Raw genomic sequence first — 19882 nt, 5'->3', positions numbered from 1 at the left:
CCTCAACCAAGCGCCCCGGAGTTTGCTCCGTTAAACTTTCCTATGCGGTCGGTGGAGCAAAGAATGGCAGTGCAGTCGGATGTGGAGGCCAATCAGTATACATTGAAGTCATGTGTGGAAACCATGACTGCGGTTACAAATCTGTCTAACCGGCTGCAGAGTAGGACAAATGAGGTGCAGCAGTTAAACGCCCAACTGGCTCTGCTCCAACGCATGTATAAGGATGCGCGAGCAGAGATAAGTGTGCTAAAGGCGGAAAACAAAGAGCTGAAACGGAAGGCCACCGTGATGTTCCGATTTGGAGGGCCGCCATATGCTGCAGTGGAGGAGCAGGGAGTAGTGATCGTGCCCAGTGGAGTGGGAAACACGGAGGCAACACCGTCAAGGGCCGCCCAGGCCGGAGGCAAGAAGAAAAGACCGGCGGCAGAGTAGAGAAGAAAAATCCCACCTGTGAATGTGGTTTTTTTTTTTTTTTTTTTTTTTTTTGTATGTGGAAACATGGTGATCGGGGTGAGCCCTGACATGAATAAAATGAGTTTGGTGTGCAGATCTTCCTTTGTTTTTTTTTTTTTTTTTTTTTTTTTTTGAAAGTAAAAAAAAAATAAAAAAGAAATGGGAGATTTAAAGTTGTGGGCGGGTGTGTTGGTTGCTTTTCAAAAGATGGAGTAAAAAAGTTGAGTGGGGAACATGAGTGTGTGGAAAGAATGAAAAAAGAAAAAAGGATGGGTTGGATTTGTACAAAATAATAATAAAATAAATGAGTGGAGAAGGTGGGAAAAGGGAAGAGAAAAAGAAAGAAAGCTTGGCAACATCAATGGGAGTTTTTCCATCCATATTCTGAAGAGCGACAGCGGCACCATTTTCCAGTAGAAGTGCTACACACTCCTTCCTGCCATAACCAGCTGCATAGTGCAGGGCAGTGTTTTTATTCTTATCCAACGCATCCACCATTGCTCCAGCCTCAAGAAGGATTTGAGCACACTTCACCTCGCCATATCCACAAGCAAAATGCAATGCTGTCCTTCCCTCTGAATCTTCTTCATCTTTATCAGCACCAGAGGCCAGTGCATTCTTCAAGCCCTCCACATCACCAACACTAGCAGTGTGATGAACAATGGATTCATCCTCAATTCCTGGCTCTTCTATTTCATCTGGCCCAGCATTTTCAGCAGAGGTAGCAGGTTCCCCTGCAACAGCAAGACCCATTGCTTCACCTAGCTTCTGTAGAACATCTTTATCATTCCAGTACCTCATCATTGCAGCTGGACCTTCTGTCTCTATCTCTTCTAAAATAGGCTTCAAAGCAGGATCTTCTTTGATGAGCGCCATTCGTTCATCAAGCTGGTCTTTGTGTGAAGGATTAGCCAGGTTCTCAAACACGGTGGACATGGACGGATCCTGCATCAACGCATTACCAAGGCGCTCAGCCATTGTCATAAATTGGGGGTTTTGCATAACCTGTTGCATTGTGGAGTAGTACTGTTGCGAATCAAATTGAGGGATGCCATCTTCAGCTGGCGCACCATGAAAAGTCTTTTGGAGCTGCTCTGCCATCTGGTTAAATGAAGGGTCTTGTGCTATCTGTTCGGCTAATTCCTTAATGCTTGGGTCATTGAGTAGGCCCGTCATAGCTGAGAAATCGAAAGGACTTGCAGAAAATCCAGCTCCTGTAGGAGTTGGTCCTTGTCCTGATTGTGTGTCCATAGAGGATGATTCAGATTTTGGACTTTTGTTCTCTGCCGTACCAATCTTTTCATCTGCACTGCAAGATGCAGGAGGATCCTTCTGCAGGTCCTTTAACTCCTTATGAATCCTCTTTGAAGCCATAACAAACTCTTTTCACAAGGACAAGACTCTCACTATTGAAGGAAGAGGGTCGCGAGAGAAGGTGTTAAGGCTCCGAGCTATGCGATTCTCAGTATCTGCAAGTCTCGTCGCCGGAGGAGTAGCCGTAGGCGTATCACGCACTGCTGTAGCGCCACTGGAACGATTAAAAATTTTGCTTCAGGTACAAAACCCACATAACATAAAGTACAACAGTGGGGGTAGATGAAGGGACTGCAGCGACGGGTTAAGGTCAACAGTGGGGGTAGATGAAGACGACCGAGACGGTGGTGTATGGGAGGACAACAGTGAGAGGATGGGCAGTGGTGGTGGACTCGAATAAATTTCAAGGTATGTGTAGAAAATTCTAGCGGATTAGGTTGAGGTCCGGCGGACGGCTAAGGTGAGGTTGCCGCCCGCCGGTGAAGCGAAAAATACTAGGTGCTAAACCTGCTCTGATACCATGTAAAATTTGATGTATAGAGAAATAGAGAGAATGAATTATGTATTATTGATTGATGTAATGTTCTATTACAAATGGTTCCTTATATAGATGTAGGTGTAGTGGATGGTGGTAGTGGTGTAGTGGGTTAGGTTTAGTGGAGTAGGTGAGGTGGTAGTGGTGTAGTGGGTTAGGTTTAGTGGAGTAGGTGAGGTGGTAGTGGTGGTAGGTGATGGTAAATTCTAACAGCGATTCATACTCAAAATCGCCACCTGGCTGCACGATTCCTGCAACTAACGGCCTATCCTCTTGGGATTGTGGGTGCCTTTCTTTTTAGGCTCGGTCAATTTTAGTGTTGCCTCTTTGTGAGGTTGTGGCCTTTTGGCCATGTCCTTGTATGTCCTTTTCGGACTTAAGTCCTGAGTTTTGTTGTATATCGTCTCTCTTTTTTGGTAATAAAATGCTTACTCACCACAAAAAAAAAAAAAAAAAAAAAAAAAAAAAAAAGAACCTTCAATTAGCAATCAATGCCACATAGACTTTTAGCTGTACAGACAAATTTCTGGGATAAATAGAGAACTGTGGAGCCAGGGGAGCACAAAAGGTTGTGGTGTCAAGAATGTTGTGGGCAGACAGTTAGCATATAAGAGGATCTAAGGGAGGATGTTCCTATTATGCAATCCTAAATTGTTTGCAAATTCCAACTAAAATTTAATTCCATTTGGAACTCCACACTTCTCTCCATCGCAATCATCTTGACATGTTGCCTAATGTCTCCAATGCCTGTTAGGAAAAGGTTCCCTGCCATCTTCATTGGCCCCTCAACCCACTTTTGGACATGACTAAATGAAATAAGCCCCTTCAAAAAATGTCCATGAAGCAATTACATTTACAACTATGAAAAAGATCAATAAAGCCAATAAACACGGTTTCCAATCTGTGAAAAGCAGCAAGAAGATGCAAAGCTATTTCTCAAAGTTTCTGAAACTAGCCTCTAGAAGAAAATGGTAACCAATCTCCCACTTTGTATTATACCTTAAACAATACTTCGCAGCTTCAAATATGCAGAGTTTCAATATCTTAAAATTTAAGAAGAAACCAACACAACTTAAAGCAAACATATTGTTATTGACCTAGGTCATAAGAATCATACCCAGTGCACACAAGGTTCCTCTTAGAGCAGGGTCTGGGAGAGGTAGTAAGTAGGCAGCCTTGCCTTCATTTGTTTATGAAGAGGCTGATTCCTATGACTTGAACCAGCTCCTCACGTACATATATTTATGAAATTTTCAATGAATTTTGCCTCACCCAAGTACGTATTCAACTAGTTGAAATGAACCTTGGTTTTTTATTATCACGCAACAAACAAAAGCAGATCTTACATGGTAGCTTCTTCTGGGTCACTTGCAATTGGCACAGCAGGCATATTATTGCCACCTCTCAACCGTGAAGACACGTTGTCGATGGCAGAATTGAGTTGGCTAATCTTTGCATTCAAGGTCTGCCTGGTTTTCTGCATTTCAGGAAAAAATAAATTATAGCAATGTAATCCATATTTCAATCAGGAGAACTTTAGTGCACAGCCAATAGCAATTAATCACCTCTAAACCTTCATCATAATATATTGGTCGCCTGGCTCTCCGGAAACCATATTCATCTTCATTTAGCAATGATCTTCTGATCTAAAAATACAGTTTGGGGGGGTGGGGGGGTGTGTTGGAGCAAACCATAAGTCCAATTAAAGCATAAACCACAAATCACAATCCCAAATGAAAATAGAGCATAGACCTAAACACTTTAGATGCAGAACTAGAGAGAGAGATGAAGTTTCACATTTTAGTCCAATAATTATGAAAGGAACTTTAGACAGTATGTAATTCTTCTGTATATTCAACTGTATCGTAATACAAAGGATACATCTGATTATATAGTACTCCTCACCCTAAGATTAAAAAGGAAACGAAAATATTCACCCAATCTCTCACAATCTCTCAGAATATATACAGAATACACTACCACATATACACAATATTCTCACACCTCTGCTCAAACGCAAGGTGTTGTAGCAGAAAACAATGAGAGTTTGCTAAGAAGAAATTGAAACTATGCAGTGGTGTGAGTCTTAGTAAAGAAGTCAGCAAGTTGCAGAGCTAAAAAGAAGAAAGAAAGCGAGATAGACCTAGACTGCAGATGCTAACAGACAAAGTGACAATCAATCTCAATGCAATCTAAATAACACTGTGGTTGTCATAATAGAGGTCAGTCAGAGAAGACAGATGCCTAAGTCAGAAAGAAGACAACGAAGCCAAACAGCTTCAGCAGTAGCATGAGCCATAGCACAGTACTCAGCATCGGCAGTAGACCGAGCAATAGCAGTTTGTTTCTTACTTTTTCAAGAGATCAAGGAATCGCCATGAAACATACAAAAGTCAGAAGTGGACTTACGATCGGTAGCATCACCAGCCCAATTAGCATCAGCATAGGCCACTAACTCCAAGGGAGAAGTAGAAGATAACAGCATGCCTTGAAAGATAGTATCGCGAAGATAGTGAAGAATCCGAATCAAAGCAACCCAATGTGTAGAGCGAGGAGCATAGGCAAGATCAAGGCGTGTAACCATCAAATAGACTACGCAACCCACAATTTCGGGATATGAAGTAAAATCATCCAGAAGGAAGCCATTAGTAGTATTGAGCTTCACATTAAGCTCAATGGGAGAATCAGAAATCTTAGTGTCAGTAAGACCGGCACAATAAATAACCACATTGGCATACTTGGCTTGAGACAGAAAGTAACCCTTGGGAGAAGAAACCACCTCAATATCAAGAAAATACCGCAAGAGTCCTAGATCCTTCATTTCGAAAGTGCGGAAAATATGCTACTTGACCTTAGAGATAGCAGAAGAGTCAAAGTCAGTGATGATCATATAATCCACATACAGTAATAAAGTAACAAAACCAATAGAGGTATAGAGGAGAAACAAGGCAGAGTCGAACCCAAGCTCAATAACAGCTGTCTGAAAGCGATCATACCAAGTACGAGAAGATTGCTTCAAACCATACAAAGCACGCCAAAGACGACAAACCTGTCCAGAAGAATGATGAAGGCCCGGGAGAGGACGCATGTATACCTCCTCAGTGAGATGGCCATTAAGAAAAGCATTCTTAACATCCATCTGATAAAGAGGCCAATGACGAACAGCAGTAACAGAAATCAAAATACGGACAGTAGTCATATTGGCAATAGGTACAAAGGTCTCCTCATAATCAATACCATACTCCTGTGAAAAACCTTTGGCAACTAGGCAAGCTTCGTAGCACTCAAGGGAACCATCAGAATGAGTCTTGACTTTTAAGACCCATTTGCAACCAATCATATTCTTGCCAGCAGACAAAAAAACCAGTTCCCAAGTACTTGTCTTCTGCAAGGCAGACAACTCATCCTCCATAGTTTGAATCCAATTAAGATCCAAACAAGCCTTCTTGTAAGACTGTGGTTCTGAAAAAGAATAAATAATTGACAAAAATGTACAATATGAAGGAGGAAAACATGTGTTAGAAAAACCAAGTTTGACAAACTGTTTACGGATGCGAAGAGGATACTTACGGAGAGCAAGATCAGAGTCGTCAGAAACAGGAAGAGCAACAGTAAAAGGAGAAACAACTGGTAGAGAAAGAGCCTTGTGACAAGAATAGATTAACGGAAAAAAAGAAGGAGCAGACGGGAGAGAAGAGGGAGAGGAAGAAACAGACTCATAGGGTACATTGGAGAGGGACTCAGTACAGGGGTGTTAGGAGGAGAAGAAGGAACAAACTCATGGAAAACAGGAGAGATGTACTCATCAGGAGGGACCTCAGAAGGAAACGGATCAATGTGAACCAAATCCTCTTTAGAAATTGGAGCAGTGAGAGGCAGAAGCTAAAAGTAAGCGATACATTCCAGAAAGGCAACATGACGGGAGACATAAAGGCGACGGGAAACAAAATCGTAACAGCGATAACCTTTCTGAATAAGACTATAACCCAAAAAGACACACAGGACAAACTGGGCACTAAGTTTTGTCCTATCTTTGGGAGGAAGAAAGACAAAACGCGCAGACCCAAAAACACGAAGGAGAGAATAACTAAGAAGATGAGAAAACAAAGCCTCATAAGGAGAACGACTAAATAGTAGAGGGATAGTTATACCACTGAAAAGAAAAGTAGCTATAAGAACGGCCTAAAAAAGAGTTGGAACAGAGGCAGAAAGAAGGAGAGATATAGATGTCTTAAGAAGATGACGGTGTTTAAGCTTCGCACGACTATTTTGGACGGGTGTATCAGCACATGAGGTTTGGTGAATGGTACCCAAATTTGCTAGATACTCACAAAACTCAGTTTTAAAATATTCCCCTACCTAGGTCAAACCGTAATAATTTAATGGTAGACCCAAACTGTGTAGTGATCATAGACTGAAAGGTACAGTATATTTGGTAGAAGTCAGATTTATGAACTATAAGATAAACCCAAGTATAGCGGGTGCAATCATCCACAAAAGACACATAGTATGCAGATTCCTTTTTAGAGAGAATATGAGAGGGTCCCCAAACATCCATATACACGAGAAAAAGGAAAAACAGAAATAGAAATACTTTTATTAAATGGTAAAGTTGACATTTTGGCAAGTTTACACCCTCGACATTCATCAATGATACTAGGAGAAACTTTACAAAATAATCCTGACTGAGTCAAAGACCGTAAGCAGTCAACAGAAAAATGACCTAGGCGAGAATGCCATAAATAAAATTGACTTGACTGAGAATCTAACTGAAATGAGGAAAGTACAACTGGAGCGGTGGATAAAAGAAGATGCAAGCTTTCTGCCACATAGAGATTTCCAACTCTACGGTCGGTCCCAATCTGCTTCTTGGACAACCGATCCTACACATAACAAACAAAAGAGGAAAAGACAACATCAAAACCAGAAACATCAAGTTGGTTTATAGATAATAAGCTGACAGATAGCTAAGGAACATAAAAAACAGAGAGAATAATAACAGCAGACATGGTAGAAGGTAAGACAGACCCAATAAACACAGCAGACATACTAGACCCATTAGCAGTATTAATAATAATAGGAACAGGAGGAAGACTACAGTTTTGAAGTAAAGAAATGTGAGGAGTCATATGATAAGAGACACCAGAATCAAAAAGCCAAATGGAATAAGGGATATCGGAGGAAGACCCAAGCAAACCTGAATGAAGAGGGGTAAAAGCGGAGGCAAATGGTGATGGTTAAAAGGTGGACAGGATCTGCTGAAGTTAAGCAATCTAAGCACTCAAGAAAGCCAAGTCAGGATCGGGAGGAGCAGATGTTGTATAAGCAGTAAGAGGGTAGAAAGTACTCGGAGCAGGACGGCGAAACTTTGTCTGAGGTGGTTGATAAGACGAAGCAGGCTGACGTCCTTTCTTGGGACAATTATGCTTCCAATGGCCCCTCTAATGGCAGAAAGCACACTCATTTGAAACTAGGAGCCCTTTCTTGGGCTTTGCAGTGGCCTGAACCAGATAAGAAGGTGGGGTCGATAATAATGGAGGTTGAGCAAGAGCTAGGAAGATAGATGGAGACGGAGTCTGACTGGCCATCTTGAGACGGGTTTCCTCGGAGAGAAACTCACGAACAATGGCATCCACACAGGAAAGAGGAGACCGGTGAAGGATGCCACCATGGATAAACTCATGCTGGGAGAAGAGAGCCATTAAGAACTACACTAAACGACCCTACTCCCAAAACTCAATATAAGCATCTAGAATCTTGAGGCTGGAAAGTTCCATAAGAGTCAACTGATCCCAAAACCTGTCATCTCAATATAGAAATCCTGAATAGAAAGATCCCGCTATCCAACTTATACCGCTTGGCAAAGTTGGATAACTGATAAACACTCTGTAAGTAATCCCACACTTCTTTGGCAGTGCTGTATTTAGAGAACATCACCCCGATACGGTCATCAACGGAGTTATGGAACCAAGTCAAAATTTGGGCATTATTACAATCCCAAGTGTCACAGGAAGTCAGATATCCTTCTTGTTTTGGATCCGATGGACGAGGAAAAGAACCAGAAACATATCCCTATTTTTTCGATTGAGAAGAAAATTTTTCATAACACTAGACCAATAAGCATAGTTGTTACCTGTAAGTTTGCATTTAATAACCTGAATTTTATCTTCTGACATTGTAATGAACTAAAAAGAAAAGAGAAAGGAACTGATGGGCAAAGTGTAATAACCCAATAAATCTAAGGGGTCAAGCTATAATAACCCAAAGCTACCACAGATGGGTCAAATACTGGTGGACTGAGATCAGATACAACATGAAGAGAGAGAGTGCTTCGTGATCAGAGAATAGAGACAAAAGACGAAGGGATTCGATCGATACAGCTAGAAAGAGAACCAAAAGTCGAGCAAGGATCCAAAGCAAGGCAGAGGTCGCGAGAGAGACGAAAGACGAAGAGATTCGATCGACACAGCTAGAAAGAGAACCAAAAGTCGAGCAAGGATCCAAAGCAAGGCAGAGGTCGCGAGAGAGAGAGAGAGAGATCCCTCAAACCAAGACTAGAGTCCTGACTTCAGACCAGGCACTAGAAGTCTATCGTGACTTCAGAGAAGACCAAAGAAGTCTGTCGCAACTTCGGAGAAGAACAGAGAAGGCTGTCACGACTTCGGAGAAGCCCAGAGAGGCCTTCGTGACTTCAGACAAGGCTAGAGAAGACTTCAAACAACAAGCGTGAACGAAAGAAAAAAACTTCGAATGATCAAGGCCAGACCTAGGGTTTCGAACGTGGCTCTGATACCATGTAAGTTTTCTATATATTCAATTGTATCGTAATGCAAATGATACATCTGATTATATAGTACTCCTAACTATAAGACTAAAAAAGAAACAAAAATATTCACTCAATCTCTCACAATCTATTAGAATATATACACAATACACTACCACATATACATATATACACAATATTCTCACACAGCAATGATGAAAAATATTCAAAGAAAATAGTCATTTGGAAACTAGGGGATACAAATATTGTAAAATGGATTTTGAAGTACAATAGTCAAAATCAAAGAAGCACGGACATGGATGAGGAAACACGGACATGGGACACTGTAATTTCAAAAAAAAATGACACACAGTGGAGTCACGACAATAAAATATATGTTCATATATTGTTATTTGCTATGTAGATTAATATTACACATAAACAATCAAAATTAACAAAAACTAACACTAATTCAATATTTTAAAAAAATGACTTTTAAATTAACACTTATATCTTTTTAATGGATGATTTATGGATTATTTACACAGAGACCCCTAAACTATTGAGAAGTATCATTCTAACCACTAAACTATTGGCGCGTTTCACTTTGACCTCTTCTCTTCCATTGTTGCACCGTGAGTTAAACCAAACTTTTGATATTTTTAGATGCAAATACCCTTTAGCACTATATATATTTATAATTCCATTATTATTGTTTTTTAAATATAAGCATTCATCTATTATTATTGTTTTTTAAATATTCTTTGTAAACATATTTTTGTAGAAAGAATATTTTTTAAAAAAAAATAATAAAACAAAAAAAACTCATATTATATATACGTATTAGTTAGTTTAATGAATGCTTACTTTGAAGTTCATGCATCCCAAAAATCTCCTAAGAATATTCTCTATGAATATAGTTCTCAAAGGAGCTCTCATGCCACAGCAGCAGTACACATCACCAAAATTTTGTGGTTGTTGGCTATTGAATGTGATTTCCTTCTTGTTTGAGCTTGTGTTACTACTGGATGTCATTTTTATAGTGTTTGGTGAATTATGGAGAGGAAGAGGTTTAGGGAGAGGGACTAGAGTAAAATTAAGAGTAAGTGTTGTTAGGTGTGTTAACTGCGACAAGGTTGCTTAACAACTCCACCAATTCCAAGCCCGAGGTTGTTAGGTAGCCGACAGTCAACACGTAAAAAAGCCACTCGGATTCCTTATGAAAATGAATCCTACTTTGAATCGATTAAATGCTAGATCGTTCCCCTTAAGTGACGCATTGCACTTGCCTCCGAGTGTTTCGAAAAGTGAGCAAAGGGCGCCGCATCAACGCCTGAATGCAGTAAAAAATGGACAAAGATTTCTGCATTTTTCTGGACGAGCGAGGATAAAGAAACTAGTCAAAGACTATATATTTAAGATAGCCACATGGAATGTAGGAACTTTAACTGGAAAGGCTATGGAATTGGTAGATGTCGTGATTAATAGGAGAGTTAGTATAACTTGCATACAAGAAACTAAGTGGACGGGTGAGAAAACTAGGGAAATAGAAAATAACGGTTTTAAACTATATTATAATGGCAAGGATAGACACAGGAATGCGGTAGGAATAATAGTTGTCAAGGATCTTGTAGAATATGTAGTTGCGGTCATTAGAAAAGATGATAGGATTACGTTAGTTAAACTAGTTATTGGAGAGAATAGAGTGAACATAATTAGTGCATACGCCCCCCAAGTAGGATTAGATGATCAGACTAACAGTGATTTTTGGGACCAAATGGATGAGGCATTACAGGAGATACCCGTTTGAGAGAAGAGAACCTAGTTATAGGTGATGATTTCAACGACTATGTAGAAATAGATAAACTAGGTTATGAGAGATTGCATGGTGGGTATGGTTTTAGTGATAGAAATGAGACTGGAGAGAGTATTTTAGATTTTGCGTTGGCTTCTGACCTAGTGGCAGCCAATACTATGTATAAGAAGAAAGAAGAGTATTTGATAACCTTTAAGAGCGGGTCAATTAGAAGCCAAATAGATTACTTTTTAATAAGAAAAGTGAATCGTCTAAAATGCAGCGACTATAAGGTAATTCATGGAGAGAACCTGAGACTCAATATAGGATTTTGGTACTAGATTTATGCTTTAAAGGGCAATACCAAGCTAAGAAGGATAGTGGACGTTCTAGGACGAGATGGTGTGACCTAAAAGGAGATAAACTAAAAATATTTAATAATAGAATGGATAAAGAAGATACTTGGGATTTGGAAGATGGTACTAACACTATGTGAAACTCGATGGCCAATTGTATAAGGAAAATCTCAAGGGAAGTTCTTGGAGAGTCGAAAAGAAATAGACCCAACACTTGAGAAATTTAGTGGTGGAGAGAGGAGGTCCAAGCGGTAGTAAAGATGAAAAAAACAATGCTTTAAAAAATAGCAGAATGATAAAACTGAGGAAAAAATTAAGACATATAGATTGGCTAATAAGGAGATCAAAAAGTAGTGAGAGACTAAATTGAAAGTCTATGATGACCTATACACTAGACTAGATAGTTAGCAGAGAAAGAAGGAGATATACAAACTCGCTAAGATAAGAGAGAGGAAAACAAGGGATTTTAATCAGGTTAAGTGCATCAAGAATGAAGACTCTAAAGTGTTAGTGAAGAATAAAGAGATTAAGGAAAGATGGAAGAACTATTTTGTGAAGTTGTTAAATGAGGAACATAGAGATAGGTCAAAAGGGGAGGAAGTAGGCAGTAATAAGAAAAAATCAGGACTACAGGTTCTATCATAGGATTAGGAACTTTGAAGTGGAGATTGCATTTAAGAAGATAAAATCAAATAAGACTTTAGGACCCAATGATATTCCCGTTAAAACTTGGAAATGTTTAGGTAACAAAGGGGTTGCTCAGTTGACTAGGCTATTTAGCAAGATTTTGTTGACTACGAAAATGCCAGAGGAGTGGAGGAAGAGTATTTTAGTGCCAATCGATAAGAATAAAGGAGATGTCTAGAATCGCAACAACTATAGAGGAATCAAGCTAATGCGTTATATAATAAAAGTGTGGGAGAGAGTGATAAAACGTCAATTGCGAGATATAACAGAGGTGTTAAGAGAATCAATTTGGGTTTATGCCTGATAGGTCAACAATGGAAGCGATCTATTTTTTAGGAGAGTAATAGAAAAGTATAGAGAAAAAAAAAAAAAAAAAGACATTCATATGATTTTTATCAATCTTAAGAAAACATATGATAGAGTGTCTTAAGAAAACATAGATATAATCTGATAGATGTTAAAAAAGAAAGAGGTGACAAAAGGTTACGTCGATATAATTAGGGATATGTATGAAGGTGTGGTGACCATTATTAGATCACCTACTGGAGGGACAGGTGAATTTTCAATTACTGTAGGGTTACACCAAGGATCAACCTTAAGTCCTTAACTTTTTTACTTTAGTTAAGGATGAATTGACAAGAAATATTCAAGATGATGTGCCATGGTATATGTTTCTTACAGATGATATTGTGTTAGTGAATGAGACTAGAGAAAACACTTGGAGAGAAGCATTTGAATCTAAAGAATTTAGGATAAGCAGAACTAAGACAGAGTACATGGAGTTAGTAACAGTAACAATGGAAGCAGAGAAGAAGTAAAAATTGAGAACCAAGAACTACCGAAGAGTGAACATTTCGTTATTTAGGATTGATTATCACAATGGCTAGAGAGATTGGAGTGGATGTGGTCCATAAAATTAAAGGAAGATGGCTTAAGTGGAGGAGTACGTCTGGGGTACTATGCGATAAACGAGTACCCACGAGACTAAAAAGGAAGTTCTATAGAACAGCAATTAGGCCAAGGATATTGTATGAGACGGAATGTTGGGCAACAAAGATAGGATGAGTGTTGCTGAGATGAAGATGTTAAAGTTGATGTGTAACAAGACTAGAAAAGACAAAATTAGGAATAAGTATATTCGAGAATGGGTAAGAGTAGTACCGGTAGAAGATAAGTTGACAAAGAATAGATTGAGATGGTTTGGTCATATACAACGGAGACTAACAGAGACAGTAGTGAAAAGATGCAATACAGTGACACTAGATGGAAATGTTAGAGGAAGGGACAGACCTAGATTGACGTGGCTAGTGTAGTTAATAGAGATATGAATCTCCTTAATTTGACTAACGAAATGGTCTTGGATAGAGTCGAGCCGACCCCATTTGATGGGACTTAAGACTTAGTTTGGTTTGATTTGGTTTTGTTGTTGGGTGTGTTATATAGAGTGTTAAAGGGTATTTTCATCTCAAAAATGTAAAAGCTTGGTTTAACTCACAGTACAGTAACAGAAAGGGTCAAAGTGAAACACGCCAATAGTTTAGAGAATCTATTTGTATGCTTTTATAGTTTAGGGGGTCAAAGTAATACTTCTCAATAGTTTAGAGGGTCCATTTGTACATTTTCATAGTTTAGGAAGTCAAAATGACATTTCTCAATAGTTTAAATGGTCTACGTGTAAGTAACCCATCATCTATTAAGTATTTAAATTTAAGCAAAAAGTAATAAACATTCAACATCCAACATCCATCAAAAACATCCATCAAAAGCACTAAAGAAAATTGGGGAAAAAATAGTTGGTGTGTCCCCAGAAAATAAATTAATTAAATAAAGGGACACGCCACGTGGCACATCCCATATGTGTCCCAGCATCCGATATCAATACAGCACTTGTTTTGAAGTGTTGTGCTTCATAGGTCAAAATGCTTCAAGGCGCAAATAAAAAATTAATCATCACCAACATGATTTCAAAGCAATTGAGTATTATATGTGAGAAGTGTTGGAAAATGGCTACCCAACAATCACTCAAACAATTTTGGAAGACAATTGGAGAAGGAAATTATAAAAATTGATGTATTATTGATTGATTGTTGATTGATATATTGATACATATTCTGTCTATTACAAATGGTTCCTTATATAGATGTAGGTGAAGTGGATGGTGTGTAGTGGATGGTGATAGTGGTGTAGTGGGTTAGGTTTAGTGGAGTAGGTGAGGTGGTAGTGGTGTAGTGGGTTAGGTTTAGTGGAGTAGGTGAGGTGATAGTGGTGGTAGGTGATGGTAAATTCTAACAGCCCCCCGCAAACTCAAGGAGGATAGAAACTAACCAACTTGAGTTTGAAAATACATAAAAATAAAAAAGGATAGGAGACACTGTATGGTCGTGTCAGACCGTTGGTGAAGACACTGAAAGGTGGTGTCATAACGTTGTAGAGGACACTGTATGGGGGTATCATAACTTTGTAGAGGACACTGTATGGGGGTGTCATAACGTTGTAGAGGACACTGTATGGTGGTGTCAGACCGATGTAGAAGACAGTTTATGGGGTCATGTCGGACCGGTGTAGAAGACAGTTTACGGGGTCATGTCGGACCGTTGTAGCAGACAGTTTACGGGGTCATGTCGGACCGTTGTAGCAGACACTATTGTGACAGTTGTGGTGACAGTTTACGGAGTCTTGCTGGACCCTTGTAGAAACTAACCGGAATCAATGTCGGGACAGTTTACAGAGTCTTGTCGAACCCATGAAGGAGCTAACCGGAATCAATGTCGGGACAGTTTACAGAGTCTTGTCGGACCCTTGTAGAAACTAACCGGAATCTATGTCGGGACAGTTTACAGAGTCTTGTCGGACCTTTGTAGAAACTAACCGGAATCTATGTCGGGACAGTTTATAGGGTCATGTCGGACCGTTGTAGCAGTTGCACCCTCAAAAGGTGTGCCCAATTTTTCAAAAGGCGTGCCATCAAAAGGCGTGCCCACTTTATCAAACGATGTGCCATGAAAAGGCGTGCCAGTTTGTCGGGCGTCAAGAGGCGCGCGATGCGCGTGGCTGCCTCGACTATAAGACAGAGGCTGAGGCTGAGGCAAAAACACCTGTGAGAGATATTCTGAGAGAGATTTCTGAGAGAGATTCTGTATAACACTCTGTTGCCCAAAAAATGGCTTCATCGTCTTCCCGCGGGCTGCTCACCCTCTTTCCCGACCTCAACGAGTCAACGAGAGAGAGAACTGGTGCGGTGGCACTGGAAACTCAACCAAGCGCCCCGGAGTTTGCTCCGTTGAACTTTCCGATGCGGTCGGTGGAGCAAAGAATGGCAGGGCAGTCGGATGTGGAGGCCAATCAGTATACTTTGAAGGCATGTGTGGAAAGCATGACGGCGGTCACAAACTTGTCGAACCGGCTGCAGAGTAGGACAAATGAGGTGCAGCATTTAAACTCCCAGCTGGCTCTGCTCCAACGCATGTATAAGGATGCGCGAGCAGAGATAAGCGTGCTAAGGGCAGAAAACAAGGAGCTGAAGCGGAAGGCCACCGTGATGTTCCGATTTGGAGGGCCGCCATATGCTGCAGTGGAGGAGTATGGGGGAGTGAATGTGCTCGGCGGTGTGGAAAACACGGAGGCAGCACCGTCAAGGGCCGCCCAGGACGGAGGCAAGAAGAAAAGACCGGCGGCAGAGTAGAGAAGGGATGTCGGTGTGTGGCCGTCTGCAGAAAAGAAAACAAAGCCGTTGATGTGTATTTTTATTTTTATTTGTTTGGGTTTTTTTTTTTTTTTTTTTTTTTTTTTTTGGTGTAAAATTGTGATCGGGGTGGATCCCTGAGATGAATAAAAATGGGTGGTTGTGCAAAGTGGTAAATTGTTTGTTTTTTTTTTTTGTTTTGTTTTTTTTTTTTTTTTTGTTTTGTGAAAAGAAGGGAATCGAAAAAAAAAATAATAAATAAATAAAGAAATAAATAAGGGGATGATGAATATATAATGATGAATAAAAATAAAAAAATGTGGGAGTGGGAACAGACTGTGAATGGGTTCTGAATCAGGGGGATGAAAAAGCAAAAAAAAAATATATATATATATATATAATAATAATAATAATAATAATAATAATAATAATAAAAAGAATAATTCACGTGGCTTGCTTGGTGTGGGGTTTTGGCGTGTTTTTACAAAAAAAGGAGATCATGTGGGTGATGATGGATACGGGTAGAGATGTAATATGAAAAGAAAGAAATATAGTAAAATAAAAGAAAGTGGAAAATAAAGAAAAGAAAAGAAAGGAGAGCATGTGGGTGATGACTAGTGTCTGTGGAGAGAGAAGGTCAGTGGGAAAGTAAAAGAATTAGGGAGATAATGAAAAGGGGTCTAGGGGATAGACCACGGAGTTGGATGGAGAAACTGTGTGTGAGTCTGTGAAACTGTGTGTGAGTATGGCAATGGGGTGTGTGTGTGGAGAACCAACCCGAGAGAGAGAAAAAGGTTTTGGAAGAAGACATTGAGGTACTGTTGCTGGGATTTGAAGAGGCTGAGGAGGTCGTTTGGGTCGAAGAGGGTTTCTGTGGAAGAGGGGAGTGAGCTCCCTCGGCTGTACGAGGTCGTCGGTCTCCGACACCGTCTTCAGCAGCGGCGGCGTGGGATTCAAGCGGCGGCGAAGGAGTCGCCGGGGTTCCAGGGCAGCCCAGGAAAACCCACTGGACCGCGGGAAGGTGAAGGAGTCTCCGGGGCTCCGGATCTGAATTTGCCGGAAATGGAGTTCATCAAATGGAGGTCTGTGGGTAGTGGTTGTCGCCGGATTTGGAGAGCTTCCATCAACATGGAGAGAGAGCAGGTTGAGAGAGCTAAACCTCCCACCACAAATGATCAAGGTATGTGTTTGTGATATGTGTTGAAAAACTCCCGCGGGCAGCGAAGGCAAGGTTGCCGGCCGGCTGCCCGCCGGAACGAAAGGAGGATAGGCCTAAATCTTATAACTCTGATACCATATAAAAATTGATGTATTATTGATTGATTGTTGATTGATATATTGATACATATTCTGTCTATTACAAATGGTTCCTTATATAGATGTAGGTGTAGTGGATGGTGTGTAGTGGATGGTGATAGTGGTGTAGTGGGTTAGGTTTAGTGGAGTAGGTGAGGTGGTAGTGGTGTAGTGGGTTAGGTTTAGTGGAGTAGGTGAGGTGGTAGTGGTGGTAGGTAATGGTAAATTCTAACAGAAATCTTTTAATTCATATTACACACATACTTCAAATAACTAGATTACAAATATATATATATATATATATGAAGTTCTAAAACAACTCTTTAGATTCTAACATTAACACTATTCAACACAATATTAAGAGTCATTTCCTCCACCAGACTATGTAACCACAAAAACATGAACATATCACAAAATACCACTAAAGTTTCTTGACACACAACTACATGCATGAACTTATATAGTAACTCCAAAATTACTAAAAACAAGTTTTTTTCCTACAAGAAGACATTGATCACTGGAAGAGATGCAAAGAATAGAGGAATGATCTAGATTCATTTATCTGATTTTCTTGACAAGGAAATTGAAGCCAGGATACAAATGTGAAAACTAATCACTCCTAAATCCTCATCCAATATGCAAAACCAGGCGAGTCTACTTTTAAGAGATCATAAAGTACAGAATTGCAACAATTATTCCCCTGATCTCTCAACAGATGTGTCTTGGAATAAAAACACAAAAACCCCTCATACTTTGATTTCTATATGCAAAAATCCTAGTACTACAGGGTGGGTCTGAGACAACAAAGAGAAAGGGGGGTTGTTCACTATCCAAAACTGAACCTAATACTCCCAAACATATAATAGTACATGTAGGTGTGTATACTGTCAACTCAAGTTACCTGTATTCAGAATAAAGGCATGTGGCAACTAATTCTCAACATGAACAATCTTTCACTTTCTTTTTTTTTTTTTCGGAATAAATAGAACATTCTTTCACATAATTGACAAGGGAAAAAACGGTGTCGTTCTTGTAGAGTCACAAATTGAACTCTCACACCTGTAGACTATTACTTTATTACATAGGAATAGCTGGGTGCTAATTGGTGGAGATAACAGATTAAAGCTTAATGGAAGCTAAGCTATATAATCACCTGGGGAGCAAAAATATATGCTAGAGTTCCAAACAATGCACTTCCCACAAGGAAACCTGCAACAAAGTCACCTCCTCCACCTCTACGATCACTGCATACAACAAAAGAAATGATAGCCAAAAAATAAAAATAAAAATAAAAAAAGTTGTACTTTGAGTAGACATAGAGCAGTATAATTATCACAAATAAAATTCTTAACGTGAGACGCTAATCAAGAAATAAGGAAACAGTAATATAAATTTGCAAAATGAAAACACCACCTTCTACCTAGAAGGCTAGAAGACAAGGCCCACCAGTATATATCTCATCTCATCTAAGCAGCAGGAATACAGACACAAGACATATACAAAAAGCAAATTAATCAAGCTATGCAAAAGAGAAGAGAGCAAAAGAAGTTGTTTCTATCATTCTAGATAAGAAGTTTTGAATGATTGCTTAATCATTGTTAAGATTGTTGAGCCACTCATGCAATTCTTGCATATTGTTGATGGAGATGAAAGCCTTCTATGAGATATGCTTATGAGGTCATGCGGGGCACACATAGCTATTAAGAATGTTTTCAAGAAGAAAAAAAGAGATTATATAAGCCTTATACAACTACCATTAAAGAGCATTGGGATAAGCAATTACACAGAAACATCCATGCTGCACGCAGCTTATTGGTTGAATCTGCCTTTTGAAATAATTAAAACTACATTAGTAAAGTGGAATTAGTGGATAAGCAACAACCGTAGTCAACATATAGAATCCCAAGGAATATCAATATTGCAACTCATATTTGACTACCAAATACAGCAAGCTGCAAATATGAGGGTCTCTATCTGCCCGTGGTTAGAATAAGGAAATTATATTCAAATATTTTATTCTGATTTGTTTTTATTCCTTGATTGATGTAATGGGCTGTCATGAGCTGGCCCGTAATTCATGCCTTATGGCACTCTTGTAATTATGTTTTATTCTCAATATAAAAGGGATGAGATCTCACTCATTCCCTATCTCTTTCTCTTCTCTAAACTTACACTTTCTTTTCTCTAAACTTACGTGGTATCAGAGCCACAATAGGAGGAACCTAACACCAATCACAGCCACTTTACTTCCACCGAAGGACTGCCTAGGCCACCCAAACCCTCGCATGGGACAGCCGACCCCTACCCAAGCCAACTGAAGAAAGCTCTTGGTCATTCAGCCCTAACCCAGTTAAGCCGAAGGTCAGTCGGCTCTCTACCATGGCAGCTGAAGCCTTCTCTGTCCTCCTCTAGGCCTGTTGGCAGCCCTAGCCTGTCCTTTATAGGTCTGTCGACAATCCTGGAGGCTCCGTAGACCACTTCCAATCAACTCCTAGTTCAGTCCATTGGCTTCTTTGTCTCCTGGTTGGTTGACTGGTGTCTAACAAATGGGTTACGCTCTTGTCGTGGCATATACATCTATAAAACCTTCTTCTCTCTTTTCTTTAAAAAAAAAAAAAAAAAAATTCTATGAGTTCTCAATTTGTTATGCTTTCATAGTGGTAGTTGTGTCTTTCCTTCCAGTATTATCTTCCAGGTTTGTGATTGCCACTGTGTTTGAGAGTTACATAGGAGAGTATCCATGGCAGATTTCCTTAGTGAGTCCACTACTTCTCAGCCACCTAAGAGCGAAAGTTCCAATATACCTCCTACTATGACTGATAACCTCAACCCTGGCCTAAAAATCACCACCTTTTTATTCGATGGTCAGAATTATCTAGCCTGGTCGCAGAGTTTGACTATTTTTTTGAAGAGCAAAGGAAAGATGGACTATGTTGATGGAAGGATACAGGCACCCAGTACCACGGATCCTAGTTATGATCAGTGAGAGATCACCAACTCT

At 39.8% G+C, this 19882-nt stretch overlaps 1 protein-coding gene and 1 pseudogene across 4 annotated transcripts in view; both read right to left on the bottom strand.

Annotated features, from left to right (window-relative positions):
* Positions 1-555: 555 nt before the first annotated feature.
* On the bottom strand, positions 556-2471 carry LOC145814516 (ankyrin repeat domain-containing protein 2A pseudogene; annotated as a pseudogene). The gene has a single exon (XR_014357861.1). The product of XR_014357861.1 is annotated as an ankyrin repeat domain-containing protein 2A pseudogene (transcript).
* A 790-nt stretch (positions 2472-3261) lies between these two features.
* LOC114284470 (uncharacterized) overlaps positions 3262-19882 on the bottom strand; it is a 32651-nt gene continuing 16030 nt past the window's right edge. Inside the window, exons 3-5 of one of the 3 annotated variants that reach the window (XM_028227364.2) lie at positions 18035-18125; positions 3868-3948; positions 3262-3779 (exon numbers count right to left, since the gene is read on the bottom strand). In XM_028227364.2, coding sequence (XP_028083165.2) covers positions 3645-3779; positions 3868-3948; positions 18035-18125 — 307 coding nt within the window. In that variant the 3' untranslated portion in view covers positions 3262-3644. Of the gene's footprint in view, positions 3780-3867; positions 3949-4134; positions 7186-18034; positions 18126-19882 lie in introns of those variants that run through there. The other 2 variants (XM_082911371.1, XM_082911370.1) reach the window with 2 other exon arrangements.

The sequence above is a fragment of the Camellia sinensis genome, unplaced genomic scaffold (genome assembly GCF_055761805.1).
Source record: "Camellia sinensis isolate YWXY unplaced genomic scaffold, ASM5576180v1 Unanchor11, whole genome shotgun sequence".
Taxonomy (NCBI): Eukaryota; Viridiplantae; Streptophyta; class Magnoliopsida; order Ericales; family Theaceae; genus Camellia; species Camellia sinensis.
Note: the sequence above shows the minus strand (reverse complement) of the source record. Positions and strands in the feature narration are given on the sequence as shown.